Source organism: Oncorhynchus gorbuscha, linkage group LG14 (assembly GCF_021184085.1).
Source record: "Oncorhynchus gorbuscha isolate QuinsamMale2020 ecotype Even-year linkage group LG14, OgorEven_v1.0, whole genome shotgun sequence".
In the NCBI taxonomy this organism is placed as follows: domain Eukaryota; kingdom Metazoa; phylum Chordata; class Actinopteri; order Salmoniformes; family Salmonidae; genus Oncorhynchus; species Oncorhynchus gorbuscha.
In genome coordinates, this window is record NC_060186.1 from 55019877 (window position 1) to 55040999 (window position 21123).

The 21123-nt window shown below is 44.9% G+C and overlaps 1 protein-coding gene across 1 annotated transcript in view; it reads right to left on the reverse strand.

Moving 5' to 3' along the window:
- The window catches only part of LOC123995931 (protein cornichon homolog 3-like), a 46931-nt gene that overhangs the window by 14349 nt on the left and 11459 nt on the right, over positions 1-21123 (reverse strand). The window contains exons 2-3 of the mRNA XM_046299590.1: positions 17015-17083; positions 10011-10058 (exon numbers count right to left, since the gene is read on the reverse strand). Coding sequence (XP_046155546.1) covers positions 10011-10058; positions 17015-17083 — 117 coding nt within the window. The remainder of the gene's footprint in view (positions 1-10010; positions 10059-17014; positions 17084-21123) is intronic.

Below are 21123 nucleotides of genomic sequence, written 5' to 3' on the forward strand. Positions count from 1 at the left end.
CTCCTACTCTCCAATTACTGTCTCTCCCCTTACAACAGCAACGGTAATTAAGTGCGGCAAATAATTATACATATTTTCTCTTTAAAAGATACGTATTCCTCTGAGACCTGGGAGCAGATCAAGCCACAGTACATTTAGTTTGTCAAATTTTGCGGGTAGATGAAAAGTTGGCCACAAAGGCTAGACTGAAACGCCTCTGTAGCACATTAGTGTACACGTGCATACACGTCAAATCAAATCAACGTTTATTGGTCACCTTCACAGTTTAGCAGACGCTATGTATGTTACCAGCTCCTAAGACTGCAGTAAAATGTCAAACAGGTACACAAATAATACCTTAAATTTTTTTTTTTTAAACAGAAAGCATAACAAGAAATCAAAACATTTCTAAACGAATCCAATAACAACCCAAATAACAGTGTAACTGTAATCCAAATGCAATCTATACGAATTTACACCAGATATACTAGGAAGGGTATGTACAGCAGTAGATATACTAGGAAGGGTATGTACAGCAGTAGATATACTAGGAAGTGTATGTACAGCAGTAGATATACTAGGAAGGGTATGTACAGCAGTAGATATACTAGGAAGGGTATGTACAGCAGTAGATATACTAGGAAGGGTATGTACAGCAGTAGATATACTAGGAAGGGTATGTACAGCAGTAGATATACTAGGAAGGGTATGTACAGCAGTAGATATACTAGGAAGGGTATGTACAGCAGTAGATATACTAGGAAGTGTATGTACAGCAGTAGATATACTAGGAAGGGTATGTACAGCAGTAGATCTACTAGGAAGGGTATGTACAGCAGTAGATATACTAGGAAGTGTATGTACAGCAGTAGATCTACTAGGAAGGGTATGTACAGCAGTAGATATACTAGGAAGGGTATGTACAGCAGTAGATATACTAGGAAGGGTATGTACAGCAGTAGATATACTAGGAAGGGTATGTACAGCAGTAAATATACTAGGAAGGGTATGTACAGCAGTAGATATACTAGGAAGGGTATGTACAGCAGTAGATATACTAGGTAGGGCATGTACAGCAGTAGATATACTAGGAAGGGTATGTACAGCAGTAGATATACTAGGAAGGGTATGTACAGCAGTAGATATACTAGGTAAGGTATGTACAGCAGTAGATATACTAGGAAGGGTATGTACAGCAGTAGATATACTAGGAAGGGTATGTACAGCAGTAGATATACTAGGAAGGGTATGTACAGCAGTAGATATACTAGGTAGGGTATGTACAGCAGTAGATATACTAGGAAGGGTATGTACAGCAGTAGATATACTATACTATGCGGTGTGTATAAACAGCCTAGTAGAAATATTAGAATGATGAATAATGTCGATGAATAAATACAGAGCGCAAAACCTCATGGCAAAATTGATACAATTGCAAGAAATTAGTCTGATATATAAATAATATACAGTATATGTATGTGAGTGGTGTGTATAGACATTATGGACAGTATGTGAATAGAAAAAGAGTGAATAGCAGTAGTTAAAAAGGATGAGCCATGACTAGAATATAGTATACTGAACAAAAATATAAACTTGGAATGTAAAGTGTTGGTCCCATGTTTCTTGAGCTGAAATAAAAGATCCCAGAAATGTTCCATACGCACAAAAAGCTTAATTCTCTCAAATGTTGTGCACAAACGGGTTTACATCCCTGTTAGTGAGCATTTCTCATTTGCCAAGATAATCCATCCACCTGACAGGTGTGGCTTATCAAGAAGCTGATTAAACAGCATGCTCATTACACAGGTGCACCTTGTGCTGAGGACAATAAAAGGCCACTCTAAAATGTGCAGTTTTATCACACAAAACAATGCCACAGATGTCTCAAGTTTTGAGGTAGAGTGCAATGGCATGCTGACTACAGGGATGTTCACCAGAGCTGTTGCCAGATAGTTGAATGTTAATTTCTCTACCATACGCTGCCTCCAACGTTGTTTTAGAGAATTTGGCAGTACATCCAACTGGCCTCACAACCGCAGACCATGTATATGGCGTTGTGTGGGCGAGCGGTTTGCTGATGTCAACGTTGTGATCAGAGTGCCCCATGGTGGCGGTGGGGTAATGGTAAGGGCAGGCATAAGCTCAGACAATGAACACAATTGTATTTTATCGATGGCAATTTGAATAGACAGATATACTATGATGAGATTTTTACGCCCATTTTCGTGCCATTCATCTGCTGCCATCGCCCCATATTTCAGCATGGTAATGTTGCAAAGATCTGTACACAATTCCTGGAAGCTGAAAATGCCCCAGTTCTTCCATGACCTGCATACTCACCAGACATGTCACACATTTAGTATGTTTGGGAAGCTCTGGATCGATGTGCAACTTCGCCCAGCCATTGAAGAGGAGTAGGACAACATTCCTCAGGCCACATCCAACAGCCCGATCAACTCCATGTGAAGGAGATGTGTCGCGCTGCATAAGGTGGTCACAGGGGATTCGGACTGGTTTTCTGATCCACGCCCCTACCTTGTTTTAAGGTATCTGTGACCAACAGATGAATATCTGGATTCCCAGTCATGTGAAACCAATAGATTAGGGCCTAATTAATTTATTTCAATTGACTGATTTCCCTATATGAACTGTAACTCAGTAAAATCTTTGAAATTGTTGCATGTTGCATTTATATTTTTGTTCAGTATACATATAAAGTGGTAAAACTGTATGTTAACATTATTAAAGTGAGCAGTGTTCAATGACTCTATGTACATAGGGCAGCAGTCTCTAAGGTGCAGGGTAGAGTACTGGGTGATAGTCGGCTAGTAACAATGACTATGGTTCAGGGCAGGGTACTGGGTGGAGGCAGGCTAGTGGAGATAGAAGCTTTTTATCAGTCTCTCAGTCCCAGAATTCCTTGATGATCTTCTTGGCCTTCCTGCGACACTGGGTGCTGTAGCCCAACAGGATGCTCTCAATGGTGCATCTGTAGAAGTTCATGAGAGTCTTAGGGGCCAAGCCAAATTTCTTCACATACCTGCATTTCCAACTGATTTCACAGAAATGTATGTTTTCATTATAAAGATACAGAGTTGCCACTGCGTTGACAGTCCATCATACAGTAACTCCAAAGTCTTGTCTGACTTATTTTTTCTACTCAGCACCTCAGCGAATATTTTACATGCTTGAAGATAGAGTAAATCAGGAAAACCGGTTTCTAATCAGGTTAAACATTGTCCATGTTCTGATGACCAAAGTCTGCTGACCACTCTTGTTTTACAGTACGAAATGTCTTGGGTTTAGAATTCTATTGCAATCCATTCCGGTGAAAGCCATGACCACTATACCCCAGAGTAATAGGAATGAAACCGAATCCAAACTCTGTGTCTATATAGCATGAGCTAGCGTGACTTCAGATGGCACTTGACAATTAAGTAGCCGACTGGTATCTCTGCAATATTCTGCTACTAGACCTTTCATCCTAGAATATATCAGGAATATATCAACACTCTGAAGTGCAAATGTCTAGGCAGTATGCTGCTGCTAGCCCCTTTGGTCTGGTGTCCAGGGACAAAGCAGAAATATGCAGGGACCTGCTCTGCTCCTCACACCTCTTCTGGAAGAGTCATGGGATCATGAACACTAAGCTCAGACATGCCTTACTCACTCTTATAGACTACTAAGAGAGGAAGAACAAGATAAAATGACATAAAAAGTATGGGCAAAGTGTAGACTGATAATGTGAAGACTGACAATGTGCAGACTATGCTAGAGGATCATATTGATCAAGACAATAGTTGGAACAGAGGTGTAATGCCCATAGGGGGCACAGGGGCACGTGCCCCCTCAGATGTGTCCTGTAAAAAAACAATATATTTAGATATATATATTTTTTTGTTGTTGTTGTTGTTTCTCTGTAATACTACATGCTTCTACACCTGCATTGCTTGCTGTTTGGGGTTTTAGGCTGGGTTTCTGTACAGCACTTTGAGATATCAGCTGATCCAAGAAGGGCTATATAAATACATTTGATTTGATTTGAGTTACTAGCCACCTAGTAGTGATTTTATGAATTTGGCTTTAGCTTGCCCAGAAAGGGCAAGAGTTGCTTTCCAACGAGATATCCGGGATTGTAGCTCTGGAAACATGGCTAGCTGGGGACATGCTGTCGGAGTCTAAACGGCAAATAGGATTTTCAGTGCATCATGCCGACAGGAATAAACGTCTCTCCAGTAAGAAGAAGGGCGTGGTGTATGTTTCATGATTAACAGCTCATGGTGTAATTTTAACAACATACAGGAACTCAAGTATTTTTGTTCACCTGACCTAGAATTCCTCACAATCAAATATCTCCCAAGAGAACTCTCATTGGTTATCGTCACAACCGTGTATATCCTCTCGCAAGCGGATACCAAGACGGTCGTCAAGGAACTTTAATGGACTTTGTGCAAACTGGAAGCCATATATCCTGAGGCTGTATTTATTGTAGCTGGGGATTTTAACAAAGATAATTTGAGAACAAGGCTACCTAAATTCTATCGGCATGTCAATTGCTGCACACAAGCGAGTAACACAAATGAACATTGCTACTCTAACTTCCGCGATGCACACAAGGCCCTCCTCCACCCTCCTTTTGGCAAATCTGACCATGACTCCATCTTGTTGCTCCCCTCCTATAGGCAGAAACTAAAACAGGAAGCGCCCATGCTTAGGTCTATTGAATGCTGGTCTGACCCATCGGATTCAACGCTTCAAGATTGCTTCGATCACGTGGACTGGGATATTTACGGGTAGCCTCAGATATTAACATTGACATATACGCTGACTCGGTGAGCGAGTTTATAAGGAAGTGTATAGGAGATGTTGTATCCACTGTGACTACTAAAACCTTCCCCATTCGCACAAAGCTGAAAGCACGTATCACTGCATTTAATCATGGCAAGGCGAGAACATCCTTGCTTCATGGCCTGAGCTACAGGCAGCTAGATTTGGGTATGTCATTTCAGGCGAAAATTGAAAGAAATGCGCCCTGCTCATTCAAATCATGCACAGAGAAATGACAGTGAGATGAGCACTGATTTTATGCAGTTCACAATATCCACCAAAGTGAGTTAATGTGCTCAACAGTCTGAACCGATGATTTGGGGGATTTCCAGTACGACTGTCTCGCTCTGTCTAACTATGTCTGTGACTGTCTATCAGTACATTGTAAGTGAAGTATCCTAAGCATACTGTAGCATATATGCAGCCCGAGGTCCTCTACACAAACATATTTTTCTCAATCAGAGCACAGAAAAAATGTTATGCATGTATTTATAGTAACTCAAATTGGGCAAATATGTTAATATACTGTATATATATGAAGGAGATGATCGTGGACTAGAGGAAAAGGAGGGCCGAGCACATCCCCATTCTCATCGACGGGGCGGTAGTAGAGCAGGTTGAGAGCTTCAACTTCCTTGGTCTCCACATCACCAACGAACTGTCACGTTTTCCAAGACAGTTGTGAAAAGGGCACGACAATGCCTATTCCCCCTCAGGAGACTGAAAATATTTGGCATGGGTCCTCAGATCCTCAAAAAGTTCTACAGCTGCAACACTCCAGCCAACCCAGTCATAGACTGTTCTCTCTGCTACCGAGCGGTATCGGAGCGCCAAGTCCAGGTCCAAAAGGTTCTTTAACAGCTTCTACCCCCAAGCCATAAGACTGCTGAGCAATTAATCAAAATGGCTACCAGGACCATTTACACTGACCCCCCCATTTTTAAGCTGTTGCTACTCTCTGTTTATTATCTATGCATAGTCACTTTACCTCTACCTACATGTATATATTACCTCAATTACCACAACTAACCTGTGCATATTGACTCTGTCCCGGAACCCCCTTATATAGCCTCATAGTGTTATTTTATTGTTGCTATTTAATTATTTGTTATTTTTCTATTTTCTTATTTTTTAAATTAAATTTTTTATTTATTCAATGTTTAACACTTATTTTTTCTTAAAACTGCATTGTTGGTTAAGGGCTTGTAAGTAAGCATTTGACTGTAAGGTCTACACCTGTATTTGGCGCAGGGGCGACAGGTAAGCTAGTGGTTAGAGCGTTGGGCCAGTAACTGAACGTTTGCTGGATTGAATCCCCAAGCTGACAAGGTAAAAATCTGTCATTCTGACCCTAAACAAGGCAGTGTAGGAATATGTCGAAGATACACAACGCAGAGGATGAGAAGACTAAAAACTAGAGTATGAGCAGGATACTTGTTATTTGGCAATTGGCCAAGTTGTACTACAAGGACTTCTGATTGGTCAACCCCAGGCTAGAGTGGGGCATCCTGTTCCTTTGTTCGAGGGGGAAAAGCTGAGGACAGGGAAGAATGAACATCTGACAACATCTTGATTTGTCCTCTCTGAATAAACCTATTTTTCTCCCCCTGATTTGCTTTGGAGTTTGAGTTATTGAAGAATAACATAAATGGCTAACGACTTGAAATAACACACATAAGGTCCCAGTGTGACAAGAAAGCCCTGAATCACAGTAAGTATAGCCCCAGGTCCTCAGTGCAGTGTACCATGTTGTACTTCCTGCTCCACATCAACAGTCCTTACAGGGGCTTCGTCAAACCAGCAGCTCCTCTGTAGCTACATCATCTGATTACACCACAAGCCACTTGTGTCTGTACCCTGGTAAACATCTTCTTTCCCATCTAGCAGCACTCATCTCATCTGTCAAGCCAAACCCACCCTGCCTCCCCACTCCTCTACTAACTGAAAATCCTTTAGGGGGGGAGGAACCTTTGTACTTAAACATCAAAAGTAGCTCCTTGTTTGAAGAATAAACACGTAGCGCTACGGCAACCACCGGGGACAGTTCCGTGCTACTCCGCTCGCTGGGCACTGATTGGGTGTGAGGGAGATTCACCATGACACTCACATTGGAGAAGAAATAAAAAAACAAGGCTTCTTCATCCAGGAGGTTTTGTGTGACCAGGACATGAACCGTACTCCATTAGGGAGGAAAAGAGGACTGAACAAGGGATAAGAAGCAGAGACAGAGGTGTAATGGTATGTGCTGGAGAAGTCTTCCTGCTGGGGACGTTTCTATTCTTCAACAGCCCGAGCATCAAAGCAGAGCAGTAGAGTAGCACTAAAGCAGCGGCTCAATCAAAATACTGGAGGCTACAGGAGCAACACCTACACAAGTTACCCAAATCAATGAATGACTTGGAGAAATAATAAATGGAAACATGAGTGAATCGATCCAAGATTCAATGTGCAGTATTAAATTCATTAAATTAACGATTAGATAAATGCAAACCTCATTCATCCACTGGGTTGCAAGAAAACAACACCAACACCTATGTCCTGTACTCCTCAAATCCCGGTTCCATTTCCAACGCCCAACACAATGCGCTGGCATGATTATTATTCCTTTCAATTTCTTAAAGGTGGCTGTGAATTGCCAGTTGAGTGTTATTTCCCTCTCTGCCACTGACTGGGATCAGAGTAGCCGTTCTTTTGCATAAAAGCTCTGATTATTCTGGCGGGGGAGAAGTGCGCAATTTCACGCACCTGGGCGAGGGACAGAGGGAGGGTGTTGAGGAAACACTCAGTCCTATTCCTTATCAGTGCTGAGCTCACAAGGATTTGTTTGTTCTGTCAGTATGCTGCATTTCCACATGCAGGATTTGAGGAAGAGTCTTTAAAAAAATGTATTTACTTCTTTTTACATGTCCTACTGTAGTGTGATAATATGGCTCTGGGAACTGGGGAGACCTGCTAGAAACACAAGAGGACTATTCAAAATCAGTTCAAAATCCATTTTCAATATCCTGTGAAGACAGATCCACAAACACAGCTATCTTCCAATACTTTCTAATGCTAATCCATGGTAATCCTCTCCTCCTTGGTTGTGTCATAGATTTACATTAATATTTCATCATCATATCTGTGTGCAACATACAGTACCACCTTGCTCCATTAATAGCACAAACTGCAACATGCAGACACACACAAAGAGGATATATGCTTCTTTGACTAGTAATGGCACTACCTATCACTTTCTACCCCATTACATTAGGAAACAGCATAAGAGGAGAAGTGCGAACAGCTTGATGTGCTAAACTTCTGGTAACATAGTAGGACAGATTAGAAGGATTATGCTCCTTATCACTTTATAACTCCTTACATTGGGAAACAGCATTCGAAGTGTTCTGAGAACTCTCCATGAGCTGAACTTTGCTTGGGAGTAAAACAGTAGGTTAACATGACACTCCCCATCCATTTGCCAAAGAACCTGTTGAAGTGTTGTGAGAAGTCTAGTTTGCTGTGCTAAATAGTCTGTGGTAGAGCTGCCTGAAGGACTGGAGGCTGTCTGTTCAGTCTGTGGTAGCGCAGCCTGAAGGACTGGAGGCTGTCTGTTCAGTCTGTGGTAGCGCAGCCTGAAGGACTGGAGGCTGTCTGTTCAGTCTGTGGTAGCGCAGCCTGAAGGACTGGAGGCTGTCTGTTCAGTCTGTGGTAGCGCAGCCTGAAGGACTGGAGGCCGTCGGTACAGTCAGACATGGTGGCATGGCATGGGTCCAGCCAAGAGCTGTGGGAGGGAGTGGAATCCTCCATGACTCAACACCATACAGGCTCTCTGATGGTGTTGAATCACCAGAGCGCAGCAGCTCTCCCTCATCTCCCTCTCTCCCTTTCTCTTTCTACCCCCCTCTCTTCATCTCTATATCCTTCTCTCATCTACCTCCATTACTCTCTCCTTCTCTCTAGCGCATCTCCCTCCAACAAAAGAGGAGAGAGGAAACGGTCCTCCTGTGTATTTTAGGATCAGGACGAAGCGGTGATGCAAGTCCCAGAGCCTTGCTGCTGTGAGTCAACTTCAGTACTGGTATGTGTGGGGACTGGGGAGGGAGAATGAGACCAAAATAAAAAGAGAAAGATAGATGAGCAGCACTCTATGATTGGTTCTGCTGCTGTGACAACACCGCTGCTTCGCACCCTCAAACCAAACCGTGTGAAATAAAGGCACAAGCTAGTGCTTCTCTGAGACTGTATCGCAACGCACAGCACCTGCTGCCAAAAACAAGCCCATATAAAAAATAATCACCACAATCTATCAAAAACAAGATCAATATAGTATTTTATGTAATTTGGCTCAGATCGACAAATGCTGAAGGAATACATTTGGAACATACAAGGAGTAAACAATAACCATATCTTCAGTAACATTGTCCATTCAGTGCTGAAGAGCTTCTAGAAACGATGAACTCTCACAAATGAGCTCTATGATTCCAGGCAGGGAAGGACAATAAGAGTCAACCACTGTTCTGATGTAGTGTTGGTGTAGCTCCACACTGTAGTCTCCAGGGGTGACAGATGAGCCTCAGGCACAGTGTCCACAACAGAGATAAAGAACAACAACAGCGTCCACTTCATCAGCTCAAGGCACACACACACACACACACACACACACACACACACACACACACACACACACACACACACACACACACACACACACACACACACACACACACACACACACACACACACACACACACACACACACACACACACACACACACACACACACACACACACACACACACACACACACACTGACAGAGAGAGAGACAGAGAGAGCAGAGGTAGGGTGAAGCCTCACAGGCCACTGAAACAGATGTCACGCTGAGACTGAGCTGAAAGAATCCTTTTGTCTCTCAGTCCCAGACGGTAACCTCAGGCTCACAGACCCCGGGCACTGGACACACACTGTCTTTTTATAAAGACAAGGTAGCTGTCTGAAGGCAAGGGCAAGCTTTAATCTTCACCAAAAATGTTTCTCATTCATAATGTTGGTTGACTAAACAGGAATATGAATGTTTTGACATACAGTAAGTACAGCACTGTACTCACCCCTGTGCATAGTGTAGATATAGACTTTGGTGGCTCTAAAATGTAGGCTAAATGACATAATCATATGAAGTATGAAGGAAGTGTTTTAAATAGGACAGTGTTCAGTAACTATTTACCTTTCTCAGCAGGCAGCAGATTCTCTCAATGTTCCGGAGTCGCTCTCTCTGAAGAGGCCAAACAGGAAACAGGAAACAGTTACATCCCTACATTAAATATACATATGGAAACACAACAGGGTAGCATGGTTTGACTGGCCTGTGAGACTGGACTTGCACTGTGCAGGCCTACAGTGAGACATGGAGGAGGCTGGTTCCTTCCTCCCCACCTCTGCTGAGCTCTAAGCAGACGCTGCATTTTCCTGTGTCTGTCTGTGTGTGGTGCTGGGGCTTTGTCAAGCCAACCCAGCAATGCTTAAAGCACTTGTCTATCAAGGGCCATATTTAGAAAAAACAATGCCAGACGAGCCGAGGAGGCGGGCAATACTTATTGAATGGCGCATGTGAGCAGCATGGCATATGGCGATTACATAGAAACGGTTCCTCTTTTAGTCTCCAGCAGAGACTTGGTTGATGTGCTATCTGGAGGATGAATGGTATATGAATGTCGTCCAAACAGGCTTATCTTCCACTGCGGGGTATTCGTGAAAAGGCCTCCCAAACCGGGAGGGGGGGTTGAATATTATTCCCTAAAAGCTGTATTAATGAAGACTAAACATACACATTTGATTAGTATTTTTGAAAAATCCCCCCACTACAGAATAACCTCCTCTGATGGATATAATTCATCATGAGGCCCACTGTACGCCTCTAAATAATGTCATCTGAGGTAACACTACTGTAGAAGAGCCAGGCCAGCGTACGTTGGAACTCAGACCATTGTAGTGGTTCTACGGGCCCACTCTGTCGGGGAAATGTGCAGTCTGGTGGCTCATCTTCATTTGAGCATCAGACAGCTAGTCTCTGCCATTTTTATCTCTCATCTCAAAATCCGATAGGACACACTATCTACACTTCAGCCTGATTGAAATTGTTTTGGGTAAAGACGGTGGAACGTTTCTTAAATTACCTCCTGTTACTATACTGTTATTCAATTTTAAAAGTGCAAAGTATATTGATATGTTTTAAATTCACTTTAAATTTTCACTTTAACTTAAGTCCAATCCACTGTCTTTAAAGTGGAGAAAGGTGCTATTATATTAGGTAGAAGTATGAAAGAGGTTGGGGTTGAGGAGATATGAAATTGAGCTGCGGGTAGTCTCATATACATTCATGAACTCAATCTGCAGAGTACTTTCATGTTCTCCAAACAGATATTGCCCCCTCCCCCTGTCCTCTCACGACCCACTGCAGCACATCAACATAAGAAAACCACAACATCTATGAGAAGATACAGTGAATTAGTTCTATTATGAGACTGCAGCACCTTATTTGGGGCGAACCCGAATTAGCCTCTGACATGTTTTCCTCTCCTCTCTCCATCTCCAGGAGGAATATGAACGAGGCCTCGCTAATGTATTCCAGTGGCAGCCATGGAGGCGGCAGATAACTGACAAGGTATCAAACACTTCTCATTAGCAAGCAATTAGATTTGGGTTGGCGTTGAAATGTTACTCAGCAAGAATTTGCTTGACAACCAAGTGTGCCGGGGCACTGTAAATATGATAAACAAATGTAAACTGAGGCTGAGAAGGGAGAGGAGAGATGGGGAAGTCTGAAGGAACTTTTGAGAAGAGAAGAGGAGTGTTTGTCAGGTCAGAAGGCCTTCTCTGGAGTGTACCTTCACAGAGTACACTAAAGTACACACAGCGCTTTGTCGGAGGACTGAATGGTTATGGGCTAATTACTGGTTCACTTCCTGCAGGAGAGGAGAGGTGAAATTATGATCCAGTAATAGGGAGGTTGATGTATTGTCAGTGTTGTGCAGGTAGTTCGCTTCCTATTGTGACCGAGGACATGAGATCTGAGGTTTCCGTGCTTCTAACACCTCCAAAACAAGCCTTTATGAACCCTTTTCTCTAAGGGAGTAGGGTGAAGGCAGTGAGCCAACAACCCAAGTTCAGTATCCGGTCGATTACATGGGCCAGTGGTTACCTAACCTGTAAAGCTTTTGTAGTTTTCCTGTGTCCAAACAAGTGAAGAAACCCACTGATTCTAGCCAGGACCCAGTCGTACTGTAATCTAAACCACCAGGTCCTAATTCACCATTTGTGGAAACACTAATGTAGAATTTGACTAAAGAATGAATTCAAATGTAACCTGTACAGTAGTATGAGCAATTCCATGACCAGTCTAGGGTAATGAAATCATAGCACAAGAAACACTCCTCACTCTGCATGATAATGATACTCTGAGCACTTCTTCCCTGGAATTCATTTATTCATTGTTTTATCAGTCAGATTCATCAGTCAGATTTGAAAGCTGATAGAAAGTTAGTCCTGAGTCGGAGAAGCAACAGATGTAAATCAGCATCACAGAGGACAAGCAGGGCCGTGAGCGCTGTGGGGAATATTAAAGCATCATGTTTTCGCATCAGGCGCTGCACTGGTGTGTCGTCTGAGAGTCTCAGAAGAGATAGGTATTATTATAGGTAGCTAGGCACTGATCTCCTCAAAATAAACAGCATTGACAGGGCTGAAATACACCCGGGCCTAGAGTGTGTCCCCATATTCTACAAGACCCAGAGGATTTACTGTATATACTAACACGCACGCACGCACGCACGCACGCACACACACACACACACACACACACACACACACACACACACACACACACACACCAACTCTAGGAATTAACCTACTTTTTTTCAGTCCACTGTTCTCTGTGTTGGTGCTCCTACCTATTCTGGTCCCAATGAAACGAGGCCTTGCCTTCATACCTGTGCCTGTAGCCACAGAACCATAGAGACTCACAGCTGTATGTTTGTGTTTGTGGTTCGTGGTTTGTGTATTTGCCTCTGTGTGCTTGTGTTTGCCTGTGTGTGTATGTGTTTTCCTCTGTGTGCTTGTGTTTGCCTGTGTGTGTGTGTGTTTTCCTCTGTGTGTGTGTGTGTGTTTGCCTCTGTGTGTTTGTGTTTGCCTGTGTGTGTGTGTGTTTGCCTCTGTGTGTTTGTGTTTGCCTCTGTGTGTTTGTGTTTGCCTGTGTGTGTGTGTGTTTGCCTCTGTGTGTTTGTGTTTGCCTGTGTGTGTGTGTGTGTGTGTGTGTGTGTGTGTGTGTGTGTGTGTGTGTGTGTGTGTGTGTGTGTGTGTGTGTGTGTGTGTGTGTGTGTGTGTGTGTGTGTGTGTGTGTGTGTGTGTGTGTGTGTGTGTGTGTGTGTGTGTGTGTGTGTGTGTGTGTGTGTGTGTGTGTGTGTGTGTGTGTGTGTGTGTTTGTGTTTGCCTCTCTCTCTGTGTGTGTGTGTTGTGAGAGCCCGGTGGATCCTCCCTGCGGTTCCTCCAGGGTCAGCCCTGACTCCCAGAGTACCCCCTGGGGGAGGGGATGAAGACAGTCAGCCACTAATTAGCTTGCTGCCTGGGTGTGAGGCTGAGGTAGCAGAGGTGGCAAGGGTGGTGCCCAGGGAGGAAGACATCAATCTCCAACACTCCCCTCAGGACTCATGATGTGGTTGAGGTGGAGAGTGGGAAGGAGAGAGATGGAAGGAAGGAGAGAAAGAGGGAGGGTCGTATCCATGTCACAGTGGATAGGATGGAGGCCATGGGGAGAAAGACAAGTTGTGCAGTGGACTTCACTAAAGACCTTTCTATTTCAAAGTACAGTATTTAATGTTGCACAGTGATAAAGTATTTAAGTTGCACAGTGATAACGATGCATTTTGACTTACTGTTAGTCTCTCTCTCTGAGATCAGAGGGATTTGTATCAAGTGTAGCATCCAGATGCAGTTCATAATTACATGCAATGCAAATGAGGCAAAATCTGACAGTGTTGCTGTAATTTGAGATAATTTTCAAAGCTACGACAATAACTTCCAAGAAAAGTCATTCATAAATGTGCATTTGAAACTGCTCAGCAATCCCGTTCCATGAATACGTTGTCTCTCCATCCAACTTTTCTCTCTCGTCATCTCAAAGGACACACAACTGTCAAAATTCAAGTGCTGCGACAGTACAGTAAGTCAAAGTCACTTTCAAACTACAGTATGCTGTCACAGGGACATCATAGATAAACTGCTCAAATCACTAAGGGAGTAAGAAAGATTAAAAACCAAGAAACCCCAGAGGGAATCAAAGGAGAGGAACGATAATTGATTCAGAGTGTGCATCTGAAATGGCATGACATACTGTAGCGCATCACTTTCGACCATAGCCCTATGTGGGCCCTGGCAGCCTTATGTGGGCCCTGGGAGCCCTATGTGGGCATTGACAGCCCGGTGTGGGCCCTGGTAGCCCTATGTGGGCCCTGGTAGCCCTATGTAGGCCATGGTAGCCCTATGTGGTAGCCCTATACCTAATTGTCCCTAGAATTTCTCAGCAAACAGCTGGAGGCAGGGCTTTCTCCTAAAGAGCTCCATTTTTATGGAACGGTCTGCCTACCCATGTCAGAGACGCAAACTCGGTCTCAACCTTTAAGTCTTTACTGAAGACTCTTCAATCTCTTCAGTAGGTCATATGATTGAGTGTAGTCTGGCCCATGAGTGGGAAGGTGAACGGAAAGGCTCTGGAGTAACGAACCGCCCTTGCTGTCTCTGCCTGGCAGGTTCCCCTCTTTCCACTGGGATTCTCTGCCTCTAACCCTATTACAGGGGCTGAGTCACTGGCTTACTGGGGCTCTCTCATACCGTCCCTGGGAGGGGTGCGTCACCTGAGTGGGTTGAGTCACTGATGTGGTCATCCTGTCTGGGTTGGCGCCCCCCCTTGGGTTGTGCCATAACGGAGATCTTTGTGGGCTATACTCAGCCTTGTCTCAGGATGGTAAGTTGGTGGTTGAAGATATCTCTCTAGGGGTGTGGGGGCTGTGCTTTGGCAAAGTGGGTGGGGTTATATCCTTCCTGTTTGGCCCTGTCCGGGGGTGTCCTCGGATGGAGCCACAGTGTCTCCTGACCCCTCTTGTCTCAGCCTCCAGTATTTATGCTGCAGCAGTTTATGTGTCGGGGGCTAGGGTCAGTTTGTTATATATGGAGTACTTCTCCTGTCCTATTTGGTGTCCTGTGTGAATTTAAGTGTGCTCTCTCTAATTATCTCTTTCTCTCTTTCTTTCTCTCTCTCGGAGGACCTGAGCCCTAGGACCATGCCTCAGGACTACCTGACATGATGACTCCTTGCTGTCCCCTTGCTGTCCCCTGGTTGCCCTATGTGGGCCCTGGGAGCCCTGTGTGGGCCCTGGTTGCCCTATGTGGGCCCTGGTTGCCCTATGTGGGACCTGGGAGCCCTATGTGGGCCTGGTTAGCCTAATGTGGGCCATGGTTACCCTATATGGGACCTGGGAGCCCTATGTGGGCCCTGGTTGCCCTATGTGGGCCATGGTAACCCTATGTGGGACCTGGGAGCCCTATGTGGGCCCTGGTTGCCCTATGTAGGCCCTGGTTGCCCTATGTGGGCCCTGTTAGCCCAATGTGGGCCATGGTAACCCTATGTGGGACCTGGGAGCCCTATGTGGGCCCTGGGAGCCCTATGTGGGCCCTGGGAGCCCTGGGAGCCCTATGTGGGCCCTGGTTGCCCTATGTGGGCCCTGGTTGCCCTATGTGGGCCCTGTTAGCCCAATGTGGGCCATGGTAACCCTATGTGGGTCCTGTGAGCCCTATGTGGGCCCTGTTAGCACAATGTGGGCCATGGTAACCCTATGTGGGACCTGGGAGCCCTATGTTGGCCCTGGGAGCCCTATGTGGGCCCTGGTTGCCCTATGTGGGCCCTGGGAGCCCTGTGTGGGCCCTGGTTGCCCTATGTGGGCCCTGGTTGCCCTATGTGGGACCTGGGAGCCCTATGTGGGTCCGGTTAGCCCAATGTGGGCCATGGTAACCCTATGTGGGACCTGGGAGCCCTATGTGGGCCCTGGTTGCCCTATGTGGGCCATGGTAACCCTATGTGGGACCTGGGAGCCCTATGTGGGCCCTGGTTGCCCCATGTAGGCCCTGGTTGCCCTATGTGGGCCCTGGTAGCCCTATGTTGGTCCTGTTAGCCCTATGTGGGCCCTGGTTTCCCTATGTAGGCCCTGGTTGCCCTATGTGGGCCCTGGTAGCCCTATGTTGGTCCTGTTAGCCCTATGTGGGCCCTGGTCAAAAGTAGTACACTATAGAGGGAATAGAGTGCCATTTCAGATGCAACCAGGGAGTTGTGGCCTTTTAACCTGTGATGTGAGGTATCTACCAGTCAGTCAGTCCCAGTCCGGAGGAGGAGGTAAGGAGGAACAGAACAACATGCAGCCAACTGGTTCCTGTATTATTAATGCAGAGCTGCAGATCACACATCTCTGCCAAGCCCATACACACACACACACACACACACACACACACACACACACACACACACACACACACACACACACACACACACACACACACACACACACACACACACACGCACACACGCACACACGCACGCACGCACGCACGCACGCACGCACGCACACACACACACACACACACACACACACACACACACACACACGCACGCACGCACGCACGCACGCACGCAAACGCACACGCACACACACGCTCACACACACACACACACACACACACACACACACACACACACACACACACACACACACACACACACACACACACACACACACACACACACACACACACACACACACACACACACACACGCACACGCACGCAAACGCACACGCACACACACGCTCACACACACAACACAGTTGCACACATGCGCAGACCCACACACGTACGCACGCAGACACACACAGATGCAAACACACGCACCACATAATTCCCCAAAACAATCATCACACACACCCAAACTCACACTAACGCACAATAGATACGCTGCACACACACACATATTCCTGAAAATACACTCATGACACATCATACACTAATTCACAACACTTGTCACATGCTCACATATTCCACAAACATTCGCCACGCTGAACTGAGAGCATGTCTGACAGTAGTACATGAGTAACATGTGAGTGTACTACCACAGCAGAGAAACATACATACCGCATGGAGTGGATTGCCCTGATCGATGGGGACCTTAAAGTCTGCCTGCAGCTCATCAAAGGCTGTTATCTGAGAGAGAGTGAGAGCGGGAGAGAGGGGGGAGACGTGTTTTAGATCTCTGTTAACATCAGTCTTTCTCAGTCACAGTGGCGGTGTTAGTACCTGTGTCACTGTCTGTGTCAGTGGCTGTGTTAGTACCCGTGTCACTGCCTGTGTCAGTGGCTGTGTTAGTACCCGTGTCATTGTTTGTGTCACTGGCAGTGTTAGTACCCGTGTCATTGTTTGTGTCACTGGCTGTGTCAGTACCTGTGTCAGTTTGTGTCAGTGGCTGTGTCAGTACCTGTGTCACTGGCTGTGTTAGTACCTGTGTCACTGTTTGTGTCAGTGGCTGTGTCAGTACCTGTGTCACTGTTTGTGTCACTGGCTGTGTTAGTACCTGTGTCACTGTTTGTGTCAGTGGCTGTGTTAGTACCTGTGTCACTGTTTGTGTCACTGGCTGTGTCAGCACCTGTGTCACTATTTGTGTCAGTGGCTGTGTCAGTACCTGGTCACTGTCTGTGTCACTGTCTGTGTCAGTACCTGTGTCACTATTTGTGTCAGTGGCTGTGTCAGTACCTGGTCACTGTATGTGTCACTAGCTGTGTCAGTGGTTGTATGGGCCGTCTGAGAAATAGCACAGTGTTCACAACACAGAGTGACCAGCAGGATTAATTAGACAGACAGACAGAGCAGCAGTAGGACTCTATGGAGACAGTGGTTATTACAGTGTTATCCCTGTAGCCATACGGAGGCACAGCAGAGGCAGAGGCAGGGAGTCTACAGTATATGTTCGTGTGTGTATGTAGCTGAGTCCTCTGGGTCGTGTGTGTATGTATGCCTTTGTTGTGGGGTTATTGGCAAATATCTGTGCATAAGTACGTGGTAGAGGGGTTTTACTGAAGACAGAGAGCAGTTGGAACAGTAGCATGAAGCTGGGCTCCCACAACACACAGTAGAAGGAGCATTGATGTCAGACAGCATGGACGGACTGTTTGTAAACACCTGAGGCAGTGCGGCGTGATGAGTAGAGCTGTTGACTGTGACTGTATTACTGCCACATCGGCGGTCACGAGTCATGAAGGCAGTCAAATTCCTCATTACCATTTAGTCAGGGTAATTAGACTTCTCCAAGCTCTGATGCTGCTTCTGGTCATTAGTAGCCTACCAAACGTCCTAACTGCCTGGTACTCTATTGTCCCTCTAATCACTCTGACATCAATGCAAATGTATTCGAAAATATAATCGAACACTTCATGCGAGCCCATGAGCTCATGTTGCGCAACATTTCTATAAGCTATGCAATTGCGGGAGAAAATAAAAAGAGGAGGATCCCATCAGCTTTTTATAGGCTAGGCCTACTATATTTATTTATCAACCTTCCTAATATTAAGCACATTACTTAACTTTACAACAGGAGTATAGCCTACATGGTTGGCTTGAAAATAAACCACGGGGAAAAGTGTCCTCCATTCGCTATTTAAGTGCAAAGATTACATGCATTTTTTTTTACGATGACACTGTTGCAAGACAGGTGCATGATAATGGTCTATTCGAAATGATAACAAATGCCACACATATATTATTTAGTATATGTAAAGACAAGATTAACTCAAGAAAGTTTGATGGGTGACAATATTAGCCTATCATTTGTGAATTATATATTATCACTTGTGAATGATGACCAGCATAAGAAATAATGCCTTTTTTTGCTACTTTTTCTAATCATAGTCACGCACCTCATGTAGTCTAGCATATAGGCCTATATGTTTTAATATGGTTTGTATCACAACTAAAGTGGCCAAATAGCTTCTTAAAGTTAAGCACATTAATCATGAATCATGAATCCCCTTTCCAAGGGGTGTGGAGCCTAACTGGCATAAATAAGGGGTGTAGAGCCTAACTGGCATAAATAAGGGGTGTAGAGCCTAACTGGCATAAATAAGGGGTGTAGAGCCTAACTGGCATAAATAAGGGGTGTGGAGCCTAACTGGCATAAATAAGGGGTGTGGAGCCTAACTGGCATAAATAAGGGGTGTAGAGCCTAACTGGCATAAATAAGGGGTGAGCCTAACTGGCAGCCTAACTGGCATAAAATAAGGGGTGTGGAGCCTAACTGGCATAAATAAGGGGTGTAGAGCCTAACTGGCATAAATAAGGGGTGTAGAGCCTAACTGGCATAAATAAGGGGTGTAGAGCCTAACTGGCATAAATAAGGGGTGTAGAGCCTAACTGGCATAAATAAGGGGTGTAGAGCCTAACTGGCATAAATAAGGGGTGTAGAGCCTAACTGGCATAAATAAGGGGTGTAGAGCCTAACTGGCATAAATAAGGGGTGTAGAGCCTAACTGCCTAACTGGCATAAATAAGGGGTGTAGAGCCTAACTGGCATAAATAAGGGGTGTAGAGCCTAACTGGCATAAATAAGGGGTGTAGAGCCTAACTGGCATAAATAAGGGGTGTAGAGCCTAACTGGCATAAATAAGGGGTGTAGAGCCTAACTGGCATAAATAAGGGGTGTGGAGCCTAACTGGCATAAATATAAATAAGGGGTGTAGAGCCTAACTGGCATAAATAAATAAGGGTGTAGAGCCTAACTGGCATAAATAAGGGGTGTAGAGCCTAACTGGCATAAATAAGGGGTGTAGAGCCTAACTGGCATAAATAAGGGGTGTAGAGCCTAACTGGCATAAATAAGGGGTGTAGAGCCTAACTGGCATAAATAAGGGGTGTAGAGCCTAACTGGCATAAATAAGGGGTGTAGAGCCTAACTGGCATAAATAAGGGGTGTAGAGCCTAACTGGCATAAATAAGGGGTGTAGAGCCTAACTGGCATAAATAAGGGGCATAAATAAGTGGCATAAATAAGAGCCTAACTGGCATAAATAAGGGGTGTAGAGCCTAACTGGCATAAATAAGGGGTGTAGAGCCTAACTGGCATAAATAAGGGGTGTAGAGCCTAACTGGCATAAATAAGGGGTGTAGAGCCTAACTGGCATAAATAAGGGGTGTAGAGCCTAACTGGCATAAATAAGGGGTGTAGAGCCTAACTGGCATAAATAAGGGGTGTAGAGCCTAACTGGCATAAATAAGGGGTGTAGAGCCTAACTGGCATAAATAAGGGGTGTAGAGCCTAACTGGCATAAATAAGGGGTGTGGAGCCTAACTGGCATAAATAAGGGGTGTAGAGCCTAACTGGCATAAATAAGGGGTGTAGAGCCTAACTGGCATAAATAAGCAGCGAGTGACTTTCAAGTTTGGGGAAGATCATTTTTACCATAAAAATTCCATGTGAGAAATTGCCAAGAAACTGAAGATCTCGTACAACGCTGTGTACTACTCCCTTCACAGAACAGCACAAACTGGCTCTAACCAGAATAGCAAGAGGAGTGGGGAGGCCCTGGTGCACAACTGAGCAAGAAGACAAGTGTCTAGTTTGAGGAACAGACACCTCACAAGTCCTCAACTGGCAGCTTCATTAAATAGTACCCGCAAACCACCAGTCTCAAGGTCAATAGTTAAGAGGCGTCTCCAGGATGCTGGCAAAGAAAAGGCCATATCTCTGTCCAGTGTCTGTGTTCTTTTGCCCATCTTAATCTTTTCTTTTCATTGGGGAATAATATTTTTACCATAAAAATGCACTTTTATAATAAAAGCATTACATGCATGATTGCTGTGTGGTCACGTTTGAGGTCGAACCTTTGTACTAGGGGTGATAATCGATTGACATAGGCTAGTGCTTTTGTTGTTTGTTAGGCTTACTCATCTTGTTGACTGATGAAAAGTAAATGTGGACAGTTTTTCCAATATCTTCAATATGCACCTTGGAATTGGATAAGGATGCACACAGTTGTGTTTGTCTTCACCTGTAGCCTGTGAACAAAATGTGAATGAGAGACTATTGGAGTGTGTACATCCTGCTTAAAGAACAAAGCAGAGCTCGTTCCTTTCATGTCATCATGCATCCTTACAATGTATTAAAAGTGTAAACATATAGCCCAACATTTGTAGAACAACTAAAGTTACATGAATAAATTAATGTAAGGGTGCGTGCTGGTGGCAGGGAAGTCAGG